Source organism: Crocodylus siamensis, chromosome 4 (genome assembly GCF_052110815.1).
Source record: "Crocodylus siamensis isolate JL-2025a chromosome 4, ASM5211081v1, whole genome shotgun sequence".
NCBI lineage: Eukaryota > Metazoa > Chordata > Crocodylia > Crocodylidae > Crocodylus > Crocodylus siamensis.
This window is the reverse complement of record NC_143398.1, coordinates 56,288,993-56,311,066: the sequence shown is the minus strand read 5'-3', so window position 1 is coordinate 56,311,066 and position 22,074 is coordinate 56,288,993. Positions and strand designations below refer to the sequence as shown.

Genomic DNA, 22,074 nt, shown 5'->3' with positions numbered 1-22,074 from the left:
AAGTAAACAGACATTCACTGTTGATTCTGAAAATGCAGCTGCATGCCTACAGTGGTCCAGGCCAGAGGCCTGGGGGTACTCCAGCACACCTCCCTGCTCGACTGGGGCAGACAGCTTGGGCCAAGGCTAGTTTACCTTCCTTGCCGGGGGTGGGGAGTATTAACTGGGGAGGTACAAAGTATCCTGGGATACTAGGGGACTATGAGTTGACTTGAATCTGGAGGGAATCTGGGACAGAAGTTCAATAAACCAATTTAACCTAAATCAATTACGTTAGACATTATTTCCATCCAGGTTTATCTTAAACCAGCTTCAGCCATTTTGAAAGTGGTATATGTGCACTGCACTTCTATTGTGTTACAGATTTGAACTGGCTACTGATCACTTATCCTGATTTATGTATAGCTTCTGTCCCTAGCCTAAGGCAGAGTCCTTAAGAATTGCCACTGATATAAATATTCCAACAAAAAGCCAGCACATAACCAGACCCTAAAGGTTTATTGCAGTGGTCTCCAACCTTTTAAAGTAGGAGATCACTTCTGGCATTTAAAAGCAATCCAAGATCTACTGTGCGCCATCACCCCCCACCCCCTCAACCACCCAAGCAGGTTAAGTCTGTAGGGAGGGAAGGTGAAGGAGGCAAATCAAGGCAGAGAGAGAAAAAATTATTTGAGGGCGCACCTCCCCAGCAGGTAAGTATCACCTGGGTGAGGCCCCAATCAATTTACTCCTGCTCCCGCCTCTGCGGCACTGTCTCTCACCACAGGGGCCTCGATCCAGCTTCCACCCCTCCCATCCCCCACGGACTGATCTGCTGGGCTGGGGCATGCGTATGCATGCACGTGGGCACTCAGGCCCTAACCCCAGTCTGGGATCAACTCCAAGAGGCTCCAAGATTTACCACAACGGGCTCTAAGATCTACAGCTGCATCGAGATCCACTGGCTGGTGACCACTGGTTTATTGCTTGATGCAGACTGGTGGCACAAGCAATAAGTAGCTTGTAAATTGAGGATCTGTTGAGGCAGTTTCATGAAGGAGAATTTGATTCTGCCCCAATTAACAAGCAGTCATCACCCTTAACTATCTTTAGACTAAAGTTTCCCAGCAGTTTCCTAGGAGATGTCCCAATTCACTGAAACACAACTGAATATATACTTTTAAAACAGGTGGCATTGAGTGCTAGCTGTAAAATGGTTTAAATCTGTACTGTTCAACCTACAACTCACAGGTTGGATCTGGATTCAGACCATAGCCGGACTGGGGGGGCAGAAATCAGTGGCAAGCAGCTCAGCCTAATGTGTCCCTTTCCCAGCCCTGTGCCATGCAACAGATATCCTCTGCAGCCCTCCCTACTCTCATTTTCTCTTCTCCCCTACAGGAGACACTGCTTACCCAGATGTAAGTTCTCTCCCTCCCCTCTGGCAGTTAAGCCTTTCCCCCTGCCCACCACCTTTCCATCCCCTTCCTCTAAAACTGACAGCCACCTCCTCCTCCCCTTTCTTCCTCCTCTCCCTCCCTTACCAGAGGGGACTCGTGGTCTGAAGTGCAGCCAGTTTGCAAACATCTAGAGTCCACTGCTCTAGAAGGTTCAGCTGCATTGATCTACATTAATAAAGTTATATTAATACCTGTATTCAGGTTGTCGACTTGCGGGGTGGTCTTCCCTCGGCCATCTATATCCCGAATCCTCCTACAAAAAGGAAGAGGGATGGTTAAGTAAAAATTGTCTGAACAAAACAGATTTAAATCACAATTTGCTTTAAATAGAATTTGGAAACACACAATAAAAGCATTTGAGGGTTTTAGAAAAAAAATAAGAATTTCCTAGTTTTTCAGATTTTTTTTTCCACTTTTAATGCATCCCAACCAACTTCTGAGAGCATTCACTTATTCTTTTTCTGCCTCTGCTCCTCCCAAAAAACCTACATTGCAATGCTTTACAGAATATCAAACATTACTAACTAAACCCAATCAGAATTGAGTGTCAACTGTAATTTTTATTGAGCCATAACACCACCTGAAGTACAAGGAAGGCTATCAGTCTGAAGTGTTATAAATGATGTGTAATTTTTTGTAACAGCTCGAAGACCAGAGAGATTTGAACTTCAGATGTGAACACTGATTTTTACCTAAGAAGTAACTGCCAACCAAAAAGGAAAAACCAAAAAACCAAAAAAGAGAAGAGTAACCTCTGTCATGGTACTTGCTTATGTGTTATTGGCGTCAAAATATATTTAAACTGTGTTCGAGTCCAATCACTTGTATATTCAGGCATTTGGGACACAGAAAAACTCTCCAAATACCTCATCTTGCTTTCTTATTTGATTTCACACTAGTTTATGGGCAAGGAAAAGGAAAGGCACCTGGTCATTTCTCCCACACAGCCACTGTATAGAGTTTGAGAGAGTTGGAATACAGCCTTCCTTTGCACTCATGAGGAAGACGATAACATGTTTGCCCACAGCAGTAAAAAAGAACAATGTCATCATCATGGGAACATCACAGACTTAGAAGTGAGAATGACTGCACAGAAGCAAATGTCAAACTTAAATTTAAGAGAGAACTTGGGAGAGGACAGGCTTAGTTCTATAATGAAAATGCTCAGGGTGAAGTGATTAGAGTCATATGTACAGATTCAAGAATGAACAAAAAGACAAGCAACATATTTGTGAAAGAAATATCAAGTTACGTACACCTCTATGTGGTGGGCCACTTCTTCGTTCATGGGCAAAACTGCGACCCTCATCATAGTCTCTGTAGTCAACATGACCGTAGTCGTCATATCTACTGTAACTTCCCTCCCCAGGTCTATCTAGTAGTGGTGGTTTCTTGGGTACAATGTTAACTACTCTATGGTAGTCATCCTAAAACACAAAACAAATATAAAAACACTAGGTTTAAATTTAATTACTAAAAATTCTAGCTTAAAAAAAAAAAATCACAAAATTAAAAAGCACACGCATGATGTTATTTCAAAAAAATTCTGAGTATTAATCTGAAAGGGAAGGGAAAGATATTATGTAAGAAATGCATTTGAAAACTTTCTAAATTTAAGTGTATCCCAACCATGCAGCTGGTTCAATAAAAGGCAACAACCACAAAAATCTTTTCCTCTGTCAAGTAGGTCTGATGTTTAATATTATTATATGATGTCTAATTTGATGCAGCATCCTAAGCATTATGTGTTTATGATCAAAAAGAAATGTTACAGAAGTGTTCCTTGAGTTGACTTTAAAAGCCTAAAGATCAGGTCTCATTTTAAAAAAGGACCCCCCCTCAAACACAAGAAAAAAACTGTTCCAGCTTTATATTTCTTGTATCTTTTATTATCAATTTCAGCAAGGGCTGTGACAAGACATACCCTGCAAAGCCTCAATAACACAGGGCCTGCCAATAAATGTTATTTATTATCTGAATGTCAATAGTATTCTCAGCCCTAGCAGAAAAGAGGCAGTCCCTCCTCCAACAATGACATAATTTGCCTACAGAGCCAATATAATTCTCATACATGCAGTAGGTCTGAGAATGAATGTAAGTTTACAGAATGTCCTTTAATACTTGTTTTTCTTTTCCCAAGTGCTGCAATATTGACAACGGCTTTAAATACATTTTAACGGGCAGCATATTCCTTTCCCCTGCCTCCCTTTTTAGAACACATTTCTCCATTACAACCCTTTGGTATAAAACATAATATACCACTTATCAAATCAAGATATGAATTCCAACTCCCAATGAGTTTTAGCTTGGCTCAACAAATCTCCCAGCCCCCACTCTCCCCACACCACTGGTTAAAGAAGTTGGTTTTTTTAAAATGAAGGAAAGAGGTGCCCATGGCATAACACCTCCACACTATACATACAGTAATGTGAAATATTTTAAAATGTAATTTTATGCAGTGTTTCCTAAGAATCTAAGCCAAGAACAGTGATGACCACCAAAGAATATGACATTTTTCTGATTTTTTCACTGAATCTCTATCACCATCTCTGGTATCAGCTGATAACAATTTGGGGTTCTCCCTTTGCTCACTGGCTCCTATTAATTCTATAGAGCACAACAGCCACAGATGTAGGATTAGCTACAGAATAACCTATCACTTTTTTGCCGCTGTAGTGGCAGGGCACTGACAGAACCGTATCTCCCCTATTTTTTATCTATGACTTCCTATAAGACATCTTAGTTCAGCTACATAAGGTGCTTTTGGCTGCAGTATGTACTGGGGGCTGAGGCAGATGATTTTTAGAACTTTGGATAAATGACACCTGCGAATTGCAGAAGACTAGACTCAATAGCCAGTTCTATGTCCCAAATAAAGTACATTTTGTTCTTTGATTATTCTTTAAACTAAGCAACTGTCTCCGAGATGCATATGCCAAGTGAGTCTACTGGTTGTGGCATCGCCAGCACTAAAAGCCCCTTTTGTTAACAGACATATGTAGCACATAACTAAAGATGCATACATGTGCTTCTAGAAATTGAATGCATTACATGATCTGACTCTCAGATAAAAGATGGGAGAAAGCTTGAGTACTAGCTCTTAATTCCCTTCCTTCAGCAGTTTACACTAAGAACCAATTTTGCACTATGCCCTGGCCCCAAGAGATACACAGGCATGCACAACATTCAGGGGAGAAAAACTAATATGCAACCCAAATTGCAGTAGTCATTATCTAATGTTGTGACCATTTTTCGGAACTCGATGCATTCAAATCACAGATTGTTGGTATTAACACACATAAAACTGTTTGCTCTTACTGTAGAGACTCTCTAAAACCAAATCAAATGCCAGCTTACAGACAGCTACTGAAAAAGAGTATAAAATGCAGTCCACAGACTCGGATGCAATGTAGCAGTGATAAATACACACAAAGTCATGTAGGACTTGATAAACACTTGAAGATTAGCTCATAGAATACCTTTCCTGATGTATAACTGGTGGCCATGAAAGAAGATATGATTTGAAGCTAAGTTAGAACTAGTCCCTTTTCAATCCACCCAAAAGATTTTACCACAAAGTTATGTTGATGATATAGAGAAAACATGAGAAGTGATCGAAGTGTAAATTTATAACATTAGGCTGTGTAGAATGCATGCAATCTAACAAAATCATTCAAAATCCTATTCTCTACCATGTTAACATTGACAACATCTAAACTCTGAGCATTAACTGTTCGTTTTGAGACGTGTGTGCGCACGAGTCACAACCAGGTTCAGGACTAAATGTAAGCCTCATGTCCATTCAGAAAGTTAAGATGCAACAAACTAAGACAGTGATGCTCAGCAAGGGTGCCATGGCACCTTAGGGTGCTGTGCAATCTTTTTAAGTGCGCCACGACATGATACAGAATATATCATTATTAAGATAAGACAAGAGGTTTTAAATAGAAATCCCCAACTGCCTCCAGGAATGGGGGATGCTGGATAACAAAATATGCCGGTTAAGTGAGTGGCCCCAGCCACCATTTCTGCTGCATATGGGGCATCCCTCCACCCCTCCTGTGGCATCACTGTCCCTCCCGCCACATCGCCCTGTGGGCCCTGCAGGACAGGGAGGCAGACCCCACACAGCCCTGCAGCCTGTTATGTCCCTGGGCTGTGGGGGCTTGGCAGCACAGGCTCCTTTGCCCCCAGCTGTGGGGCTCAGAGAAACCCAAGCCAGCATGCCGGTTAGTAGAGCATGCCAACTTGTAAGATGCCAGATGGTGCAGCTTTTACTTCTTTCTTATAACTGGTCAAAAATATCTAGTTTCTAGTTTGCTGAAAATGGAGGAATTCTGCTCTTAGCTTTAAAGAAAGTTAAAAATATCACAAAACCAGCAGAAGACCCATACACTGATCAACAGAAAGAGACCCACACACCCCTTGACTTCTTAATTACTTTTTACTTTTTTAACATTAATTTCACAGAACGATAATAAGTATTTGCTTTTAGTTTAAAAGATCTAAAACTGTTTACTGAAATCCCAATTTTACAAGAACAAAATGAAATCAGAAGCAGGACAAATGCTTTTAACTATACTGTTTCCTTTATCATTAATTCCATTGTACAAATCTAATAAGCAGCAGCTGCAAACTTCACTTTTTGATCATGCAAGTTTTGCTGATTATGTTTGTCCCCACAAACAAGGTGGTTTCCTAACTGCACTACTTAAGTCCTTGAGTGCCCCATCTTGTTTCTGAATATTATTGAAGCAGCCAATGTTTGACTGCATATAAAAGATGCTACAAAATTATTCACCAGAGGATCTACAGGAAAATAATTTCAATGGCTAAGCCCAGAATCTATATAGGGTCCCAACTGTGCAGACATTCACACAGTGCTCTAGAAATTGAATTAACTATGTGGGACTTGTATAGGCCCATGAAGACACATTTATGAACTGGTGGTTTAAATATATAAGAATGGTATTGAGCATCCATATAGAAAAAAATGGAATATAAACACACACAGCTTTAACTGAATACAAACACACAGATCTGTATTAGTGAGGATACCTTCACTAATACAAATCATTCAAATATTACAATATTTGGTCAGTCTGTCTGTCTGTAATGCTTTATTCGCACTCTGGTTATCTGAAACAAGGAATCAGAGTGCTCCAAGAGTGCTTGGGACCGGAGGCAGCAGTGACAGTGCGCCACCATTATGACAGCCACAGAGCTGATAGTGGAGGGCGCCCCCACCCCCCCTGGCCTGAGGCAGTAGCAATGGAGTAGAGAGAGCAAGGGGGTGGGGGGGCCTACTCTCTGGAGGCAGCAATGGCACAGGTTGCTGGCCGAGGGAGCGGAGGGGTCAGCAGGGCAAGCTCCCCACTCCTTTCCGGGAGATGGTGGTGGCACAGGGGTGGTGGGTGTGTGCTCCCTCCCCTGTCATTCATTTGGGGGGGGGGGGGGGGGGGGGGGGGGGGGGGGGGGGGCGGCTGGGCGGACCCAGAGTGGAGGAATGATGTCAGACCTGAAAGCAGAGGGGTGGTGGAAGGGAAGCAGGCCTGGGCCTTGAAGTGCCGGGCGGGGAGAAGGGGAGTGGGCCTGGCCCCAAAGCAACGACAGGGGAGGGGGGAGGAAGGCTGGAGGACCCAAAGTGGCAGGGGGGAAAGGAGGGGAATAGGCCTGGAGCTGGCAGCAAGGTGGGGGGAAGGGGAGAGGGGGGCAGCAGCAGACAGGCCTCTGTCCCCCCCCACCCCCCCACACCCTCAACAGGCAATTTGCTAGTAAAATATAAGCCTGATATTGAACACAGATTACATATACTTACATCAGGATGAATCCTTGGTGGAAGTCGTTCTCTTGGAAGTCTTTCATATTCATACCGTCCTTCAGACCACATTTCATCTCTCCTATATGCCACTAAAAAGTCAATTAGCCAAATACATACTTATTATCTATGAGTGAGAATCAAAAGGTAATAAACTAAAAAGTCTCTTACTTGTCCTGAGATAATATAATTTAGGGACCTACCAAATTTGCTATATTGCTAAAAACCTGCTATTCTCTCAACCTATTTTCTCCCTCCAATTCATTCAAGCACACCTGAACTATGAGTGTCAAAACATGGTATGCAAATTCTCTTTACCAAGACTGGAAGTTTAATAGATTAGAAAAAAATTTGTTCTAATTTCTAAAGTCGTGCAGAGAATAGTTCACAAAAAAATTCACTACGGTGTCAAAACAACTCAGTAGTTGGTTCAATTATATCACAGGTGTACTCATGCGATGCCCATGATAACTGCCCCATCCAGCACATGCAGCTTACAATTATCACTTGTACAAAAGGAATACAGGCACACAACAGACACTGCAACATTAAGATTACATACTTAAAATAACAGGAAATGGGGAAAAGGTAAAATTTGTTCTTTGCTGTAGTGACGTTGAATAATTCCTATATTACATTTCAATTTTCATGTAACAGCACTCTATATCGGGTGGGCAAAATGCAGCCCACCCTGGGGGCCGGATGTGGCCCACCATGCCATTCTATCCAGCCCACAGGGCCGCTAAAAAATTTAGACAATTAATATTAATCTGCCCTGGGGCTGCCTGTCATGCGGCCCTTGATTGCTTGCCGAAACTCAGTAAGGGACCCTCTGCCCAAAATCACTGCCTGCCCCTGCACTAGATTAAGCTAGTCATCTATAAAACAGTTAAAAAAATGATACATCCCTCAGAAGGATGCTATGAAGCTTAAGTGTTTTTAATGTTTTAAGATCATAAGAAAAATGGACATTATGGGTATTTTGTTTTGTTTTTTTTAAATACAGTATGACAGGAGGTAAAAGCTCCTCCTCTTGGAAAGAAGTTACCAGGAATGTCTATCCTTAGGTTTTTATAAATGGCATCTAAAAAGAAACTGAACAATTATCATGAGGGTATGTCATAACCCAGTATTACAAAGAAGGAAACCCACAAAGTGGTGACAGTTATAAAGGAAAGAGATAAGAAAAATGATAGTTTCAAATGTATTTTAATATGGATACCCATCAATATACAAGATTAAATTAAATAAGATTTAAATAAATTAAATAATTGACAGTTTGAATAATTAAAACCAAATGGGAAAAAAATGGTTAGGGACACAAATCTTTCCTCTGTCTTCCAGTACATGTACTCTGTACATCTTTGTCAAAAACAGGAAGAAACAAAACATGCCCAAAAAAGTGAACTCATCAAGATCTGGAAGGAGACAAACTATTGGCCTAATCTCATACCAGAAAAATACCCACAACAGTTATAACTCCAGATATTTTTTTTTATTTACACATAGATTTAAAAACCTACAATCCTCTCCCCACCACCATAAAATCTAAGTTAAATAATGGACTTCCAGACGTAGCCTTAGTTTGCTATACATATCTATATATAGATACATAAATAGATACACATATATAATTTTTACATATGTTTTGTAAAAAAAGTAAAAAAACACAAAAACTGTCACACTTACTTTTGTTTGTATGTTGTCAAGCAGTTTGTGAAGTCCCATTCAATGAGCACCTACAAAATAATAGTAAAAAAATCTGCATATAAATTTAAACACAACTATTTTGCTCTCTCAACTGTTTTTTTCCCATTAAGACTACCTTCTTAATCCAAGTTTTGGATGATGATTTAAGATTCTGTTTCATTTTTGCTCTCTCTCTAAACCAAGAGAATAGTTAACTATCCAAACTAGCAGCAGGAATAAACCAAGCTACTTAGAAATCTCCAATTTCAAAGACTTAATAACATCCCATGGCCAATTACTGACTTGCTTTCTAGACTTGCAATGTTTTCTTAATATCTATGCTATACATTCTAAATCTTTTATAATGCATTAAGAAAAAGATTCTCTCATGTACCACATTCTCAAAACACATTTTCACTTATACTTCCAAGAACAAGGCTCCAGAAACTTGAATAATAGCAGCTTAAAGAGCAAAATTAATAAGATCAAAAATTAAAGAATTACTCAGTGTTTTCATATATCATTAAGCAAATGGAACTAAGAACCAAGAACATGCAAACAATTGTAGCCCCCTCTCAGTGCTGCCACCGCCTGACCTGAGCGCAGCCCAGCCCAGCCCCTCACTGGGAAGAGCTCCCCTGCCCCAGCCCACAGCTGGTGCCCCGTATTCCCAAGGGACAGTATCCCCCCCCCCAAGTCCATGCTGGTGCCCCTCACTCCCAACCTGCATCCCCTCGCCCCCTCAGCCCTGCCAGTGGGGGCACCCAGCTGCTCCCATCCTGTTTGGGCCGGAATGCAATGGCTGCAGCAGAGCAAGTCCAGCCCCAGCACAGGCTGGAAGGAAGAGAGGAGGAGGCCTGTGGCACCCACCCTGCCCTGGGTTAGGGCTCCTGCATCGCACCAGACAGAGCCTGGTCACCATCCCTCCTGCCCCTGAGCAGCATCTTCCAGCTGCCCCACCCCTGCGAGTAGTAGTGGTACCAGCCCTGGTGCCACAGGCCCAGCCATGCAGCTCTCCACTCCCCTGGAAGGACCCCACTTCCCACACTGATAATAAGCATACTGATTATAAAAAGTCAAACGCTTTAGATCAATAGGACTTCCAGTAAACCCTCTCTAATGTATCAGGACCTAAAATTATACTATATTCATGTATCTGTCACGCTTCAACAAAAAAAAATAATAAAGTAAATTTTTGTCTTATACCAAGGACATATTTAATCAATGCCATTCTGACAGATACTGACTGTAGTGCATTATCTAAGTAGAATTTTGCTCTGAATTATTTTTATATGGTACTACTTGGTTGTTTACTGTAGCAGTTTAAATAGCCTTCTTGCTTTGGGTCAGTGGCAAAAGAGCTTTACACTTTCACCTAATGATGTTTCACTGTATGTGGGAGACTTATTCCACTACTATAACACAACCTGTACCTTTGTGGCCTGCTACCAAGAATCAGAGTAAAGAGATTATCACAGCAATAGGTCTTGCTCTGTTCCAGTAGAAAAAAATCCAATAGAAAAAAAATATATTTCAACATCACAAAGCAGATTGGTATTGTACAGCTCCCTTAAACCTTTCAAATTTTGCAGACCTTTTATTTTTTTTGCAGAATTTGTTCTGCCAAACATTTTGAGAAGGCTGTTAACTGTTAGTCTAGCTTTCTCTTTTTTAGATAACATAAAATCAAGTGGATGAAATATCTTAGTGACAGCAGTCATTAACTTTTATAACAGTAATCCTTTGTGTACCTATTTCTTGTCCTGTTTTTTTTTCCTTAGGTATACTTTTAAACCCTGTTTATTTTGGGATATCAATGTTTTTAGAGAAAATTTTCTTCAACATGCCCATTTTCAGTTGATCAGAGTTTGACACCTTCATCTGCTTGGGATGAGTACTTTTTCAGTAAGCGCTCACAGCAACTGCAGAATTTAGGTGCAGCACAGTAGAAAAAAAGACTACGAACAGGGACAGCAAACAGCAGTTTGCAAGCAGTTCATTGGGAGCAAGAGGAGGAAAGGAAAGAGGAAGAGGAGATAGACAATAAGCCCATGCAAAGCAGCAAGTATCTGATTTGGATTCAATACAGTGATTTGAATCACTATCCTGATTTGATTCGGCCTAAATCAGATCCGAAGATTCAGCACCACTTCGGAGATTCGGCCATAGACTAAACAGGCAGCAGTCCGATGCTGGACACAGCAGCCTCAAGCTGTTAAGTCTGATGTGGAGGGCGGAAGGAGGAGGGAAGAGGCGAGGGGGGAGGGAAGAGGCATGGGGGGGGAGCCCCCGCAAACCAAAATGCCCCCACATGGGAGGGATTGAGGCTGGGGCAAGCACTGCCTCGGGAGGGGGTGGGGAGGCTCATGCTGCTGTGCTCTGCCAGTCTGGGAGCTGCTTGCATGGTAACTTGGCCAGCACCTCTCACCACTGGTCCAGGAGGGCATTAGTAGGGGCATGTGCCCCAGGATCTGCATGGAGCAGGCCGGACCAAGGCTGCACCAGGTGAAAGGTGGAAGGTGCTGGGAGCGGGGACTATGCCCCTCCACCATTCGCCCAGCCAGTGCGAGACTGAGCCCCTGTGCTGCCTCCGGACCAGTGGCATGCAGAGGCAGGAGCCAGCCTGGCCTCTCCACACCTCACGGATGAGCAATAGCTTCACCCCAGCAGGACATGGGGGGGGGCATGTGTCACCTGAAAATTCACTGCAGCTCCACCATAGCCGTTGCTCCTCCCCAGCCTGGAAGCACATGCCCTCCCCCACACACCCACATGCCCTGCCACCACTCACCCAGCCAGGGTGAAGCTGCTGTTCATCGGGAGGCAGTGCAGTGGCTCTAGTCTTGTGCTGGCCCTGCACTGGCTGGGTGAGCAGCAGCAGGGCATGGTTGAGGGGATGTGTCATCCAAAAACTCACTGCAGCCCCCCCATTGGCCCCACTTCATCACCTGCCCCGATCTGGAGGCACATGTCCTGCTCCCCCCACCCCATGCACTGCTACTGCTCAGCCAGCTGGGGTGAAGCCACTGCTCATCTGGAGGCAACACAGGGGCTCAGTCTCACACCAGCCTTGCACGAGCTGGGCAAGCGGCAAGGGGGGCATAGCCCCCACTCCCAGCGCCTTCCACCTTTCTCCCAGTGCAGCCCCAGCCCTGCCAGTCCTGTGCAGATCCTGGGGCACGTGCCACCACCCCACACCCTCCTGGACTGGTGACAGGAGCAGTGGTGAGAGCCACTGGACAAGGCACCACATAAGCAGGTCCCAGACCAGAGGAGCACAGCAGTGCAAGCCACCCCACCCCTTCCCTAGGCAGCGCTTGCCCCAGCCCAGGTCCCAGCCCCAATCCCTCCCTCACTGTGGGGGCATTAATCTGCCCCCCCCCACGCCCCTTCCCTCCCCTCTCCGCCCACAACAAACTTATCCGCTGGAGGCAGCTGTGTTCAGCGTTGAGGACTGCTGCCTGTTTAGTCTATGGCTGAATCTCCATAGCGGCACCAAAATCTGAGATGTCACAGGATTATTGGAACTCATCCGACCGTCTGACTGCCTCCTTATGTTGCTTATGCACGTGGGTGACAATGATATTGCCAGGAGTGACCCTGAGCAGATCAAAAGTGACTACAGGGCTCTGGATGCAAAGGTGAAGGGAACAAGGGCTCAGGTGGTGTTCTTCAGGTAAAGGGGAAGAGCAAAAGCATCCTTGAGATCAATACATGGAAGCACAGATGGTGTCACCATCGCTTTGGCTTCTTAGACCTTGGGATGTTGTTCCCAGAACAAGAATTGCTATAAAGAGATGGGATCCACCTTATAAAGACAGAGAAGAGCATCTTCGCAGACAGACTTGCTAACCTAGTGAGGAGGGCTTTGAACTAGGCTTGCCAGGGATGGAAACCAAAGTCAAAGCAAGTGTGAAGTGGGTGACCTGAAAGAAGCACAAGTAGGAAGAGGCAACAAGGGAGCCCTTCACATCCTTCCCAAAAAACCAAGGAAACTGACTAGTTACTTCAGGTGTTTGCACACGAATGCAGAGCCTGGGAAGAACTGAAATTCCTCGCACAGTTACAGAACTATGATGCAACTGGAATAACAGAGACTCGATGGGATTGTAGCTCACATGACTGGAACACTGTTATGGATATACTGTTCAGAAAGAACAAGCAGGGAAGAAGAGGAGCTGCACTCTATGTTAAAGAGCCATATGATTACTCAGTGTTCCAGTATGAAACTGGAGACAGGCCTCTTGAAAGTTTCTGGGTTAGGGCCAGAGAGGACAACAACAAGCAGTGGTGGGTGTCTGCTACAGACAACGAGACCAGGAGGATGAGGTGGGTGAAGCTTTTTCCAAACACCTAACAGAAGTTTTCTGACCACAAGCCCTTGTTCTCATGAGGGACTTCAATCACCCTGAAATCAGCTGGCAAGGCAATAGAGAAGTGAACAGGCAATCCAAGAAGTTTTTGGAGAATGTTGTTGATAACTTCCTGGTGCGCGTGTTGGAGAGGCCACCTAGGGCCTATGCTCTTCTTGACCTGCTGCTCACAAATAGGGAAAAGTAGCAGATGGCAACTTGGGTATCATGAGATGATTGAGTTCATGATCCTGAGAAAAGACGAAGGAGAGCAGCAGCTTAAGGACCCTGGACTTCAGAGAAGCAGGCTTTGACTCACTCAGGGAACTCCTGGGCAGGATCCCTGGGAGGCCAGTCTGAGGGAGAAAGGAGTCCAGGAGAACTGGTTGTATTTTAAAGAAACCTTACTGAGAGCACAGAAGAAACGAACCAAACTAGCAAATATGGCAGAAGACCCCCTGGGCTTAACAGGAAACTCTTTAGTACACTAAAACACAAAAAGGAAGCTTAAAAGAAGTGGAAGCTTGGATAGGGAATTAGGGAGTACAAGAGCATTGCTCAGACATACAAGGATGAAATGAGGACGGCCAAAACGCAATTGGAGCTGCAACTAGCAAAGGATGCGAAGGGTAACAAGAAGGGATTCTACAAGTATTTCAGCAACAAGGGTAAGATCAGGGAAAGTTTGGGTCCGTTAATAAAACAGGGGAGGCAACCTAGTGATAGATGAGGCAGAAAAGGCTGATGTATTAAATGCCATTTTCACTTCAGTCTTCATAGTCAAAGTCAGCTCCCAGACTATGGCACATGGCAGCACATTTTGTGGAGAAAGCAAGCAGCCAGCAGTGGTGAAAAAACAGGTTAGAGACTATTGAGAAAAGCCAAAAATCCACAACTCCATAGTGCAGGATTTGATGCACCTGAGGGTGCTGAGGGAGTTAGTCAATCTGATTGCAGGCCATTACCTTTGAAAACCCGTGGTGATCGGAAGAGGTCCCAGATGACTGGAAAAACACAAATATAGTGCCCATCTTTAAGAAAGGGAAGGAGGATCCTGAGATTTACAGACCAGTCAGCATAACCTCGGTTGTTGGAAAAATCATGAAGCAGGTCCCCAAGGAATCCATTCCTAAGCACTTGGAGGAAAAGGTAATCAGGAACAGACAGCCAAGGGCAAGTCATGCCTGACCAACCTGATTGCCTTCTATGCTGAGATGACTGGCTCTGTGGATGCAGGGACAGCAGTGGTCATATGCCTCGACTTCAGCAAGGCTTTTGATATGATCTGCCGTAACATTCTCAAAGGTGAGGAAGTACGGGTTGGATAAATAGACTGTAAGGTGGAGAGAAAACTGGCTAGATAACTGGGCTCAGAGTTTAGTAATCAATGGCTTAATGTCCATTTGCAAGCTCATGTCAAGCAGAGTGCCCCGGGGTTGGTCCTGGGGCCAGTTTTGTTCAATATCTTCATCAACAACCTAGAAGATGGGATGGAGTGTACCTTTAGATACATTGGAGAACTGGGCTAGGATTCAGCGAGACCCTGACACATTGGAGGACTGGACCAAAAGAAAGCTCATTTACCTTGCAAACCCTGCTTCTCTCATATTGCTGACCCATCACAGCCACACCCCCACCACTTGAGTTGAATACAAACAATCCAAAGCTTTGTATTGGAGAAACCAATTATTTCAGAGAAAGCACACTGTACATCAGGCCATGTGCAATACGATGTACATGACAGCAGTTAATGTGTTACCTGGCTAATGGGCACTGAGAATACTTTTCGTATCCTGCTGGTAATACTGATCAAGACAGTTAAGCAGAGAGCCCTCTGACTCCTGGGAACTAGCAATGACATGGAAGGAGGGAGGTGGTAGAAATCAAGCTCCTAGGACCCACTCCTACACTTTCTTAAGCAAAACCCAACAATCTGCTCCAGCAAAGGGGCAGATAATTTTAGGGGTGTCCCTACCTGGGGTTAGCTACCTGGGGATAAAAACTATTTGGGTTCTTATTTTAAGGATTACCTCAAAATTTGGGGTCATTCTTACCATGCCTCAAATTATGCAGCCCCCTTATTGTATCATGTTTCTAATTACGTTATGTGAAAATAAGTATTTCTTTTTGCCCAGTTTGCATGAGCCACCTTTCCATGTAACACAAGAACATTCAGTGAAAAAAAAGAAACTCTCAATCTACGTTTTCTATAGCACATATTATTTTACATACCTTCATCATGCCCCCTTCTATTCTCCTCCTTTCTAAGGTAAATCTTTTTAACTTCTCTTCATAAACCTTGGGATTCCTTTAATTCTGCAATATTCTTTTTAATGTAGGTGAACAATTGCATTCACAGTATTACCGATGATGGTGTACCATTCATTTATATTTCATAGACATTAGGGCTGGAAGGGACCTCGGGAGATCATCGAGTCCAGCCCCCTGCCCAAAGGGCAGGAAGTCAGCTGGGGTCATAGGATCCCAGCAAGATAAGCATCCAATTTACTCTTGAAGGTGTTCAATGTAAGTGTTTGAACCACCTCCGCTGGCAGACTGTTCCAGACCTTGGGGGCTCGGACAGTAAAGAAATTCTTCCTTATGTCCAGCCTGAAACGGTCTTGCAGGAGTTTGTGACCGTTCGACCTCGTCATCCCTTGCGGCGCTCTGGTGAACAAATGTTCCCCCAGCAACTGGTGGTCACCCCTGATAAACTTATAGGTGGCCATCAGATCACCCCTGAGCCTGCGCTTTTCCAGGCTAAAGAGTCCCGTGGCTCTCAGCCTGTCATCGTAAGGTCTGTTTTCCTGACCTCTGATCATGCGCGTGGCTCTTCTCTGGACTCTCTCAAGCTTCTCCACATCCTTTTTGAATTGTGGAGCCCAAAACTGGATGCAGTACTCCAGCTGCGGCCTCACCAAGGCCGAGTACAAGGGGAGAACGACGTCCCGGGATTTGCTCGAGAAGCATCTATGGATGCAAGCCAGCGTTTTGGTCACTTTAGTAGCCGCAGCATTGCATTGCAGGCTTATGTTCATCTTGTGGTCAATGATGACCCCCAAGTCTCTTTCTTCTGTAGTGCTATCCAACGTAGCACTGCCGAGCCTATAAGGATGCTGCAGGTTTTTCCTCCCAAGGTGGAGAACCTTGCATTTTTCGGTGTTAAACACCATCAGGTTCTTGTCTGCCCATTTGCTGAGCTTGTCCAGGTCAGCCTGGATCACCCGCCTATCTTCTGGCATAGATGCTTTGCCCCAAAGTTTGGTGTCATCAGCGAACTTGGCTAGTCCACTCCTGACTCCAATGTCCACATCATTAATGAAGTTGTTGAACAGGATGGGTCCCAGGACAGAACCTTGAGGGACCCCACTGGTCACAGGGCACCACGATGAGTAACTGCCATCAATTACAACCCTCTGGGTCCGACCACGGAGCTAGTTTCCCAGCCAGCGGATCGTGGTGGAGCCAAGGCCACAACTGGACAGTTTGGCCAAGAGGTGATCGTGGGATACCAGATCAAAGGCTTTTTGGAAGTCAAGATATATGACATCAATCTCTTCTCCCTTGTCCAGGTGATAGGTCACCTGGTCATAGAAGGAAATGAGATTGGTCAAAGAAGACCTACCTGCAAGAAACCCATGCCAGCTGTCCCTTAGAATGTTAGCCTGGGCCAGTCCCTCAAGGATGGCCTCCTTAATAAACTTTTCCAAGATCTTCCCCAGGATAGAAGTCAGGCTAATGGGCCTGTAGTTAGCCGGATCCACTCTCCTCCCTTTCTTGAAGATCGGTACCACATTGGCCTTCTTCCAGTCTTCGGGCACTACACCAGAGCGCCAAGAGTTTTCAAAGATCCGTGCCAGGGGCTGGGCTATGACGCTCGCCAGCTCCTTGAGTACCCTGGGGTACAGATTGTCAGGGCCGGCTGACTTGAAGGTATCCAGCTTCTCAAGGTGTTCCTTTATTTATGCATTGAATATTATATTCTCCTATGCATCCAATTACCTTTTTTCCAGGTCCCCTTCTTTGGCAGACACAGTTAAATATCGTATAAGCTCTGAATAAGTAATTCAGTGCGTTTCTTTAATCTGCATGATTTTGAATTTATCAAAGTATTGCATTAAGTTAGCAACACTGTATCTTTTCTTATGAAACGTTTCTAACACACATTTGGGAGCAAGCATACTTGGGGACATTTTGAGAGCCTTTAATATAAGGCTTCTCAGCATTGATACTTTGGCATTAGTCTACATCTGAACATCTGTAGTCACTAATATCCTGCAATTTGAACTGTTTCAATATTACAGATATGAAAAATGCCAACCTGCAATGTGTCTACTGCACCAAATATATCAGTGCCAACTACTATATGGATCACTTTGATGTAACAGTGCCTATGTACCTTGCAGCACACTGACATCAAAAAGTGTCAGCTCAAAACACGGTTGTCATAACAGGTAAAACCTCAGTGCTTTGAGTATTTGCACTTGAAAATATCAAAGAACCTGAACACTTCATCTCTATCAAAAGCACTTCACCATCTGTTTTCCATTCAGTACTGTAGTGTCTCCTGAGAACTGCTACACCTTCCTGTGCTCCTCATTTCACATAGCCTTTGGTCCTCTGAAGTACAAATGATCTCTAACAGAAAATTATTGTAGAACTACCCATCAAAAAGTCTGGATTAGACTAGAGGGGCTAATGGAAAAAGCTCCTCTGATATAATAAGAGACGGTAAAAGGCTATGAAGAACAATTAAATATCTGGAATGTTTTTTGTACAGCCTAAGATGTATTTAATGTTAAATTAAAAAAGGAATGATGCTTAATCTGATTTAGTTTTTTTTAAAAAATATATTAAGATAATGAATAATTAGAGGCCTAGAGAACAGACCATACAAGGAGAAGTTGAGGGACATGGGACCATTCACCCTGGACAAGAGAAGACTCAGAGGTGACTTGGTGGCAGCCTTTAAGTATATAAAGGGTGAACATATCAGGAGCTGGGAGAACATCTGTGGGTGGTGCACCAATAGAGATTTTGGTAGGGATGCACAAATAGAGATTTGGGGGCCAATACCGGTAGTCGATATTTAAGAAGGCATATCGGCTAGTACCAATCTGATATCCGATACAGCTGCCTCCAGCTGGTAAGTCTGTTGTGGTGGAAGGGGAGGGAGGAGGGAAGGGGCGTGGGGGGGGCAGGGGCATGGGATGGAGGCACAGCTCGTGGGGGGCCCCCGCTGCTGCTTGCACCCCGGGGGGGTGCCCCTCATATCTGCGCAGGGCAGGGCAGGATGGGCTGGAGCCAGCACTGTGTGGGGGGGACTCTTCTCAGCAGGGCTGGGCTCAGAGCAGGTGCCAACAGCACTGGGAGAGGCTGCAGCCATCCCAAATTTCACCACAGCTCTGCTCTGGCCCTACACTGCCAGGCACAGCCCAGCTCCATGTCCTGCCTCCACCCACACACCGGGAAGAGCCGAGGCTGCGCCAGTGGTGCTGGAAGTGGAGCTGCAGTGAAATCTGGGGTGGATGCAGCATCCACCCAGCACCGCCGGCACCCACTCCAAGGTTTTCCGGCATTGTACAGGGCTCTTCTTGGCAGGGGTTGGAGCTGCAGTGATATCTGGGGTGACTGAAGCTCCCTCCCAACACCCAGTTTGGAGGGAGCTTCAGTCACCCCAAATATCACTGCAGCTCCACTCCCAATACCATCACTGTTGCCCAGTGCAGTCTTCGCTCTTCCCAGCAGATGGGAGGAGGTGGGACATGGCGCAGAGCTGTGGCAAAATTTGGGGTGGATGCAGCCCTTCCCAGCACCTGCTCCAAGCCCAGCCCCTGCCAGGAAGTACCCCACATAATACTGGCTCCAACCCACCCCCCCCAGATCCAGGGGGCACAGTCCCCTGTCCTCCCGGGGTGCAAGCAACAGCAGGAGCTATCCCACCCCCCCCCAGATCCAGGGGGCACAGTCCCCTGTCCTCCCGGGGTGCAAGCAACAGCAGGAGCTATCCCCTCCCCCCCCCCACACACATTACACCTGTCTTGTGTTCCCACCCCCTCCCCTGGGCAGTGCCTGCCCCCGCCCTCCCTCACCATGGGGACATTGATCTACCCCGCTATGACCCTTCCTTCCCCACTTGCCTTCCAATTTAGCAGCTGAAGGCAGCTCTCCACACTGCCAGCTCTGCTCTGTGCTGTGCAGTGGCTGCATGCAGTACAGGCATTTACTGGCCAAATTATTGGCCCCATCGGGCTGATACCTGATGCAGCAAATTTTCTTTATATCTGTACCTATCTGCTATCAGACTGAAGTATCAGTGTACCTGTACTGTTCACCAAGGCACCCCAGGGGTAGGCCCTGCCATCATCATTAATGGTCATAAACTGATAGAGGATCACTTCAGATTAGACATGAGGAAAAACTGTTTCACAGGCATTAGGGCTGGAAAGGACCTCATGAGATCATCAGGTCCAGCCCCCTGCCCAAGGGGCAGGAAGTCAGCAGGGGGTCAGAGCACTTCTGAAGTGCCAGTGGGAACCAATGGAGTTAACAGCAGTTGAGGGTGCACTGGAACCTGGTGTGCTCAGCTGGTATAAAAAGGGTTAAAAGACTAGATAGAGCAGCTGAATGCAGTTCACTTCTCATGTTCAACATGTACAAAACCATTAGTCTCCCTCTCTCTCCCTACAGTTTTGATTTGTTTCTCTGAGGTAGAATGCTGTTTTCATAGTGTAAATTATGCTTCTGCATGCAGCGAACCTCCTCACTTACCCTGATACAGCTACGATCTGTAGTTAAAACTGTTAAAACTAATAATATAGACCCATTTGGGAATCTCCTTGGACTATTCTCAATGACACAGATGATTTCCTTGTGGACAGTGAACCTGTTCCTCCTATTCCTGTTCCAAACACAACAGCCTCTCAACTTCAGTAACAGTTTTTAAAATAAAAACACCCAGAGCCAAAGACACCAAACTTACACAAGACTTTAGTTGGGGACACTCAGTCTGGCCATACCTGGGCTCCAATGGTCCTTTCAATAGAATCTCACACTGAGCTTCCATCTCCAGATGAAAACACCAGAGTCTGGAATAGACTCCACCAAGAGGTGGTACAGTCACTTTCCCTGGGGATCTTCAAAAGACGACTGGACGCACACTTCACTGGGGACATCTGACCTCAGCAGTCTTTCCTGCCTTGAGCAGTGGGGGCTGGACCTGATGATCTCTGAGGTCCCTTCTAGCCCCCATCTTCTATGAAACTACTTTCTAAAATGACTATACCAAATATAACCAAATAGAAGTTTTACAAAGCAATCACATAGATATCTAATGAAAGTGTGTGTTTAGAGGTACATCAGATCTCATTGTTAATTGCTTTTCAGTTATGATTTTAATGAATGAAGGAACACGGGGAAGGAAATATTTGCTCACATTATTTTACATTCTTTTAATTTGCTGCCTTAATTAGTTAGTCTATAAGATACAGCCCTGCCCAGCCTTCTATTTCAAACTTAACACGGCTAATTGACTCTGTACAGTCGCTTAGCCTGTTAGTCCAAATCTCCTGCTCAGAGCTTGAAACAGAGACCTACCAAGTGGAATTGCACCCTGCCCCATCTCCCATATCTGCCCAGCTCTGAGAAGCTAGTCATAGGAAATACACCATCTGATCAGGATGGATCTTGTGCGTGGATCTTTATTATCCTCCTTATCAGTCATACTACAAAAAGAGCCTACGCTTATGCAGAGGAGCTCTTAGCAATAACCATTTTGCACATGCAGAGCTTCAAGCCTGCTTTACTGAACTCCAAATCATGCAGGTGGACCGAGGTGTGGGGGGGTGTCAAAAGCATCTTAAGCAGGTTTGGTACCTAGCTCGCACTGAGTCATTGGAAGCCCTGAGCTCCCAGATGCCCCTCTCGGTACTGTTATAACCTGCCAGGCTGCCCCTCAATCCCTACGGACAAATAACGGTACGCCAAGGACGCTGGTCTGAAGCCCGAACCACTTCACCTCCCGCCGCTTACATAACGCCAGCAGCACTCAACCCAGCCCCGCCCGGCTGCAGAGCCGGCGGGAACGGCCGGCAGCGCGACTGCCCCGCTGCCGCTCCCCCTCCTCCCCGCCGGGCTCCAGACGCTGCCAGCGGTGGCCGCGGCACCTGCACGGACGCGCCAGCCGGCGAGCGCGCAGCTTCCACGCCGCGCCACAGCCCGGGGGCCGAGCCCGGGAGGAGCGCGCAGGCCCAGGGAGCGGGCTCCGCAGCAGGGGCCCCCCGCCGCCTGCCCTGCCGCCACCCCGCCCCGCTCACTCGCGCACCGATTCCTGCCTCCCCAACTCGCAGCGCCACTCAGCTCCACTCACCCTCTCCACCACCCCACAGCACTTCCGGCGCCTGACGCCACATCACCGGAAGCACCCGCCTTCCTTCCTCCCCCGCTATTGGTGGAAGCGGCCGGTCATTCCTTGGACGTCAGCTGAGGCGCCTATCGCAGGAGGAAGTGCCGGGTGGGGGCTCGGTTTTGGCGGGCGGGAGCCGTGACCCCGCGCCAGGTGGGTCCCGCCGGGAGAGCGACGGAGGCGCCTCAGGCTCGCCCCGCCTCCAGTGCCCTCGGGCGGACCAGAGCGAACGGCCCTGCAGCCCGTGCCTGCCCTTGCCCGGAGCTGCCTCCGTGAGCGCGGAGATGCCCGCTGGGAATCCGCGGTATCAACCCCCCGCCCCTGCATTGGGTCTTTCCCAGCAGCAAAAGAATCGCCTGCGGACGCAAGTGA

The 22,074-nt window shown here is 46.0% G+C and overlaps 1 protein-coding gene across 3 annotated transcripts in view; it reads right to left on the bottom strand.

Annotated features, from left to right (window-relative positions):
• The window catches only part of PPHLN1 (periphilin 1), a 125,132-nt gene extending 103,361 nt beyond the window's left edge, over positions 1-21,771 (bottom strand). Inside the window, exons 1-5 of one of the 3 annotated variants that reach the window (XM_090042347.1) lie at positions 21,667-21,771; positions 8,947-8,996; positions 7,258-7,349; positions 2,696-2,866; positions 1,631-1,692 (exon numbers count right to left, since the gene is read on the bottom strand). In XM_090042347.1, coding sequence (XP_089898473.1) covers positions 1,631-1,692; positions 2,696-2,866; positions 7,258-7,349; position 8,947 — 326 coding nt within the window. In that variant the 5' untranslated portion in view covers positions 8,948-8,996; positions 21,667-21,771. Of the gene's footprint in view, positions 1-1,630; positions 1,693-2,695; positions 2,867-7,257; positions 7,350-8,946; positions 8,997-20,317; positions 21,558-21,621 lie in introns of those variants that run through there. The other 2 variants (XM_090042346.1, XM_090042345.1) reach the window with 2 other exon arrangements.
• Between the last annotated feature and the right edge of the window lie 303 nt (positions 21,772-22,074).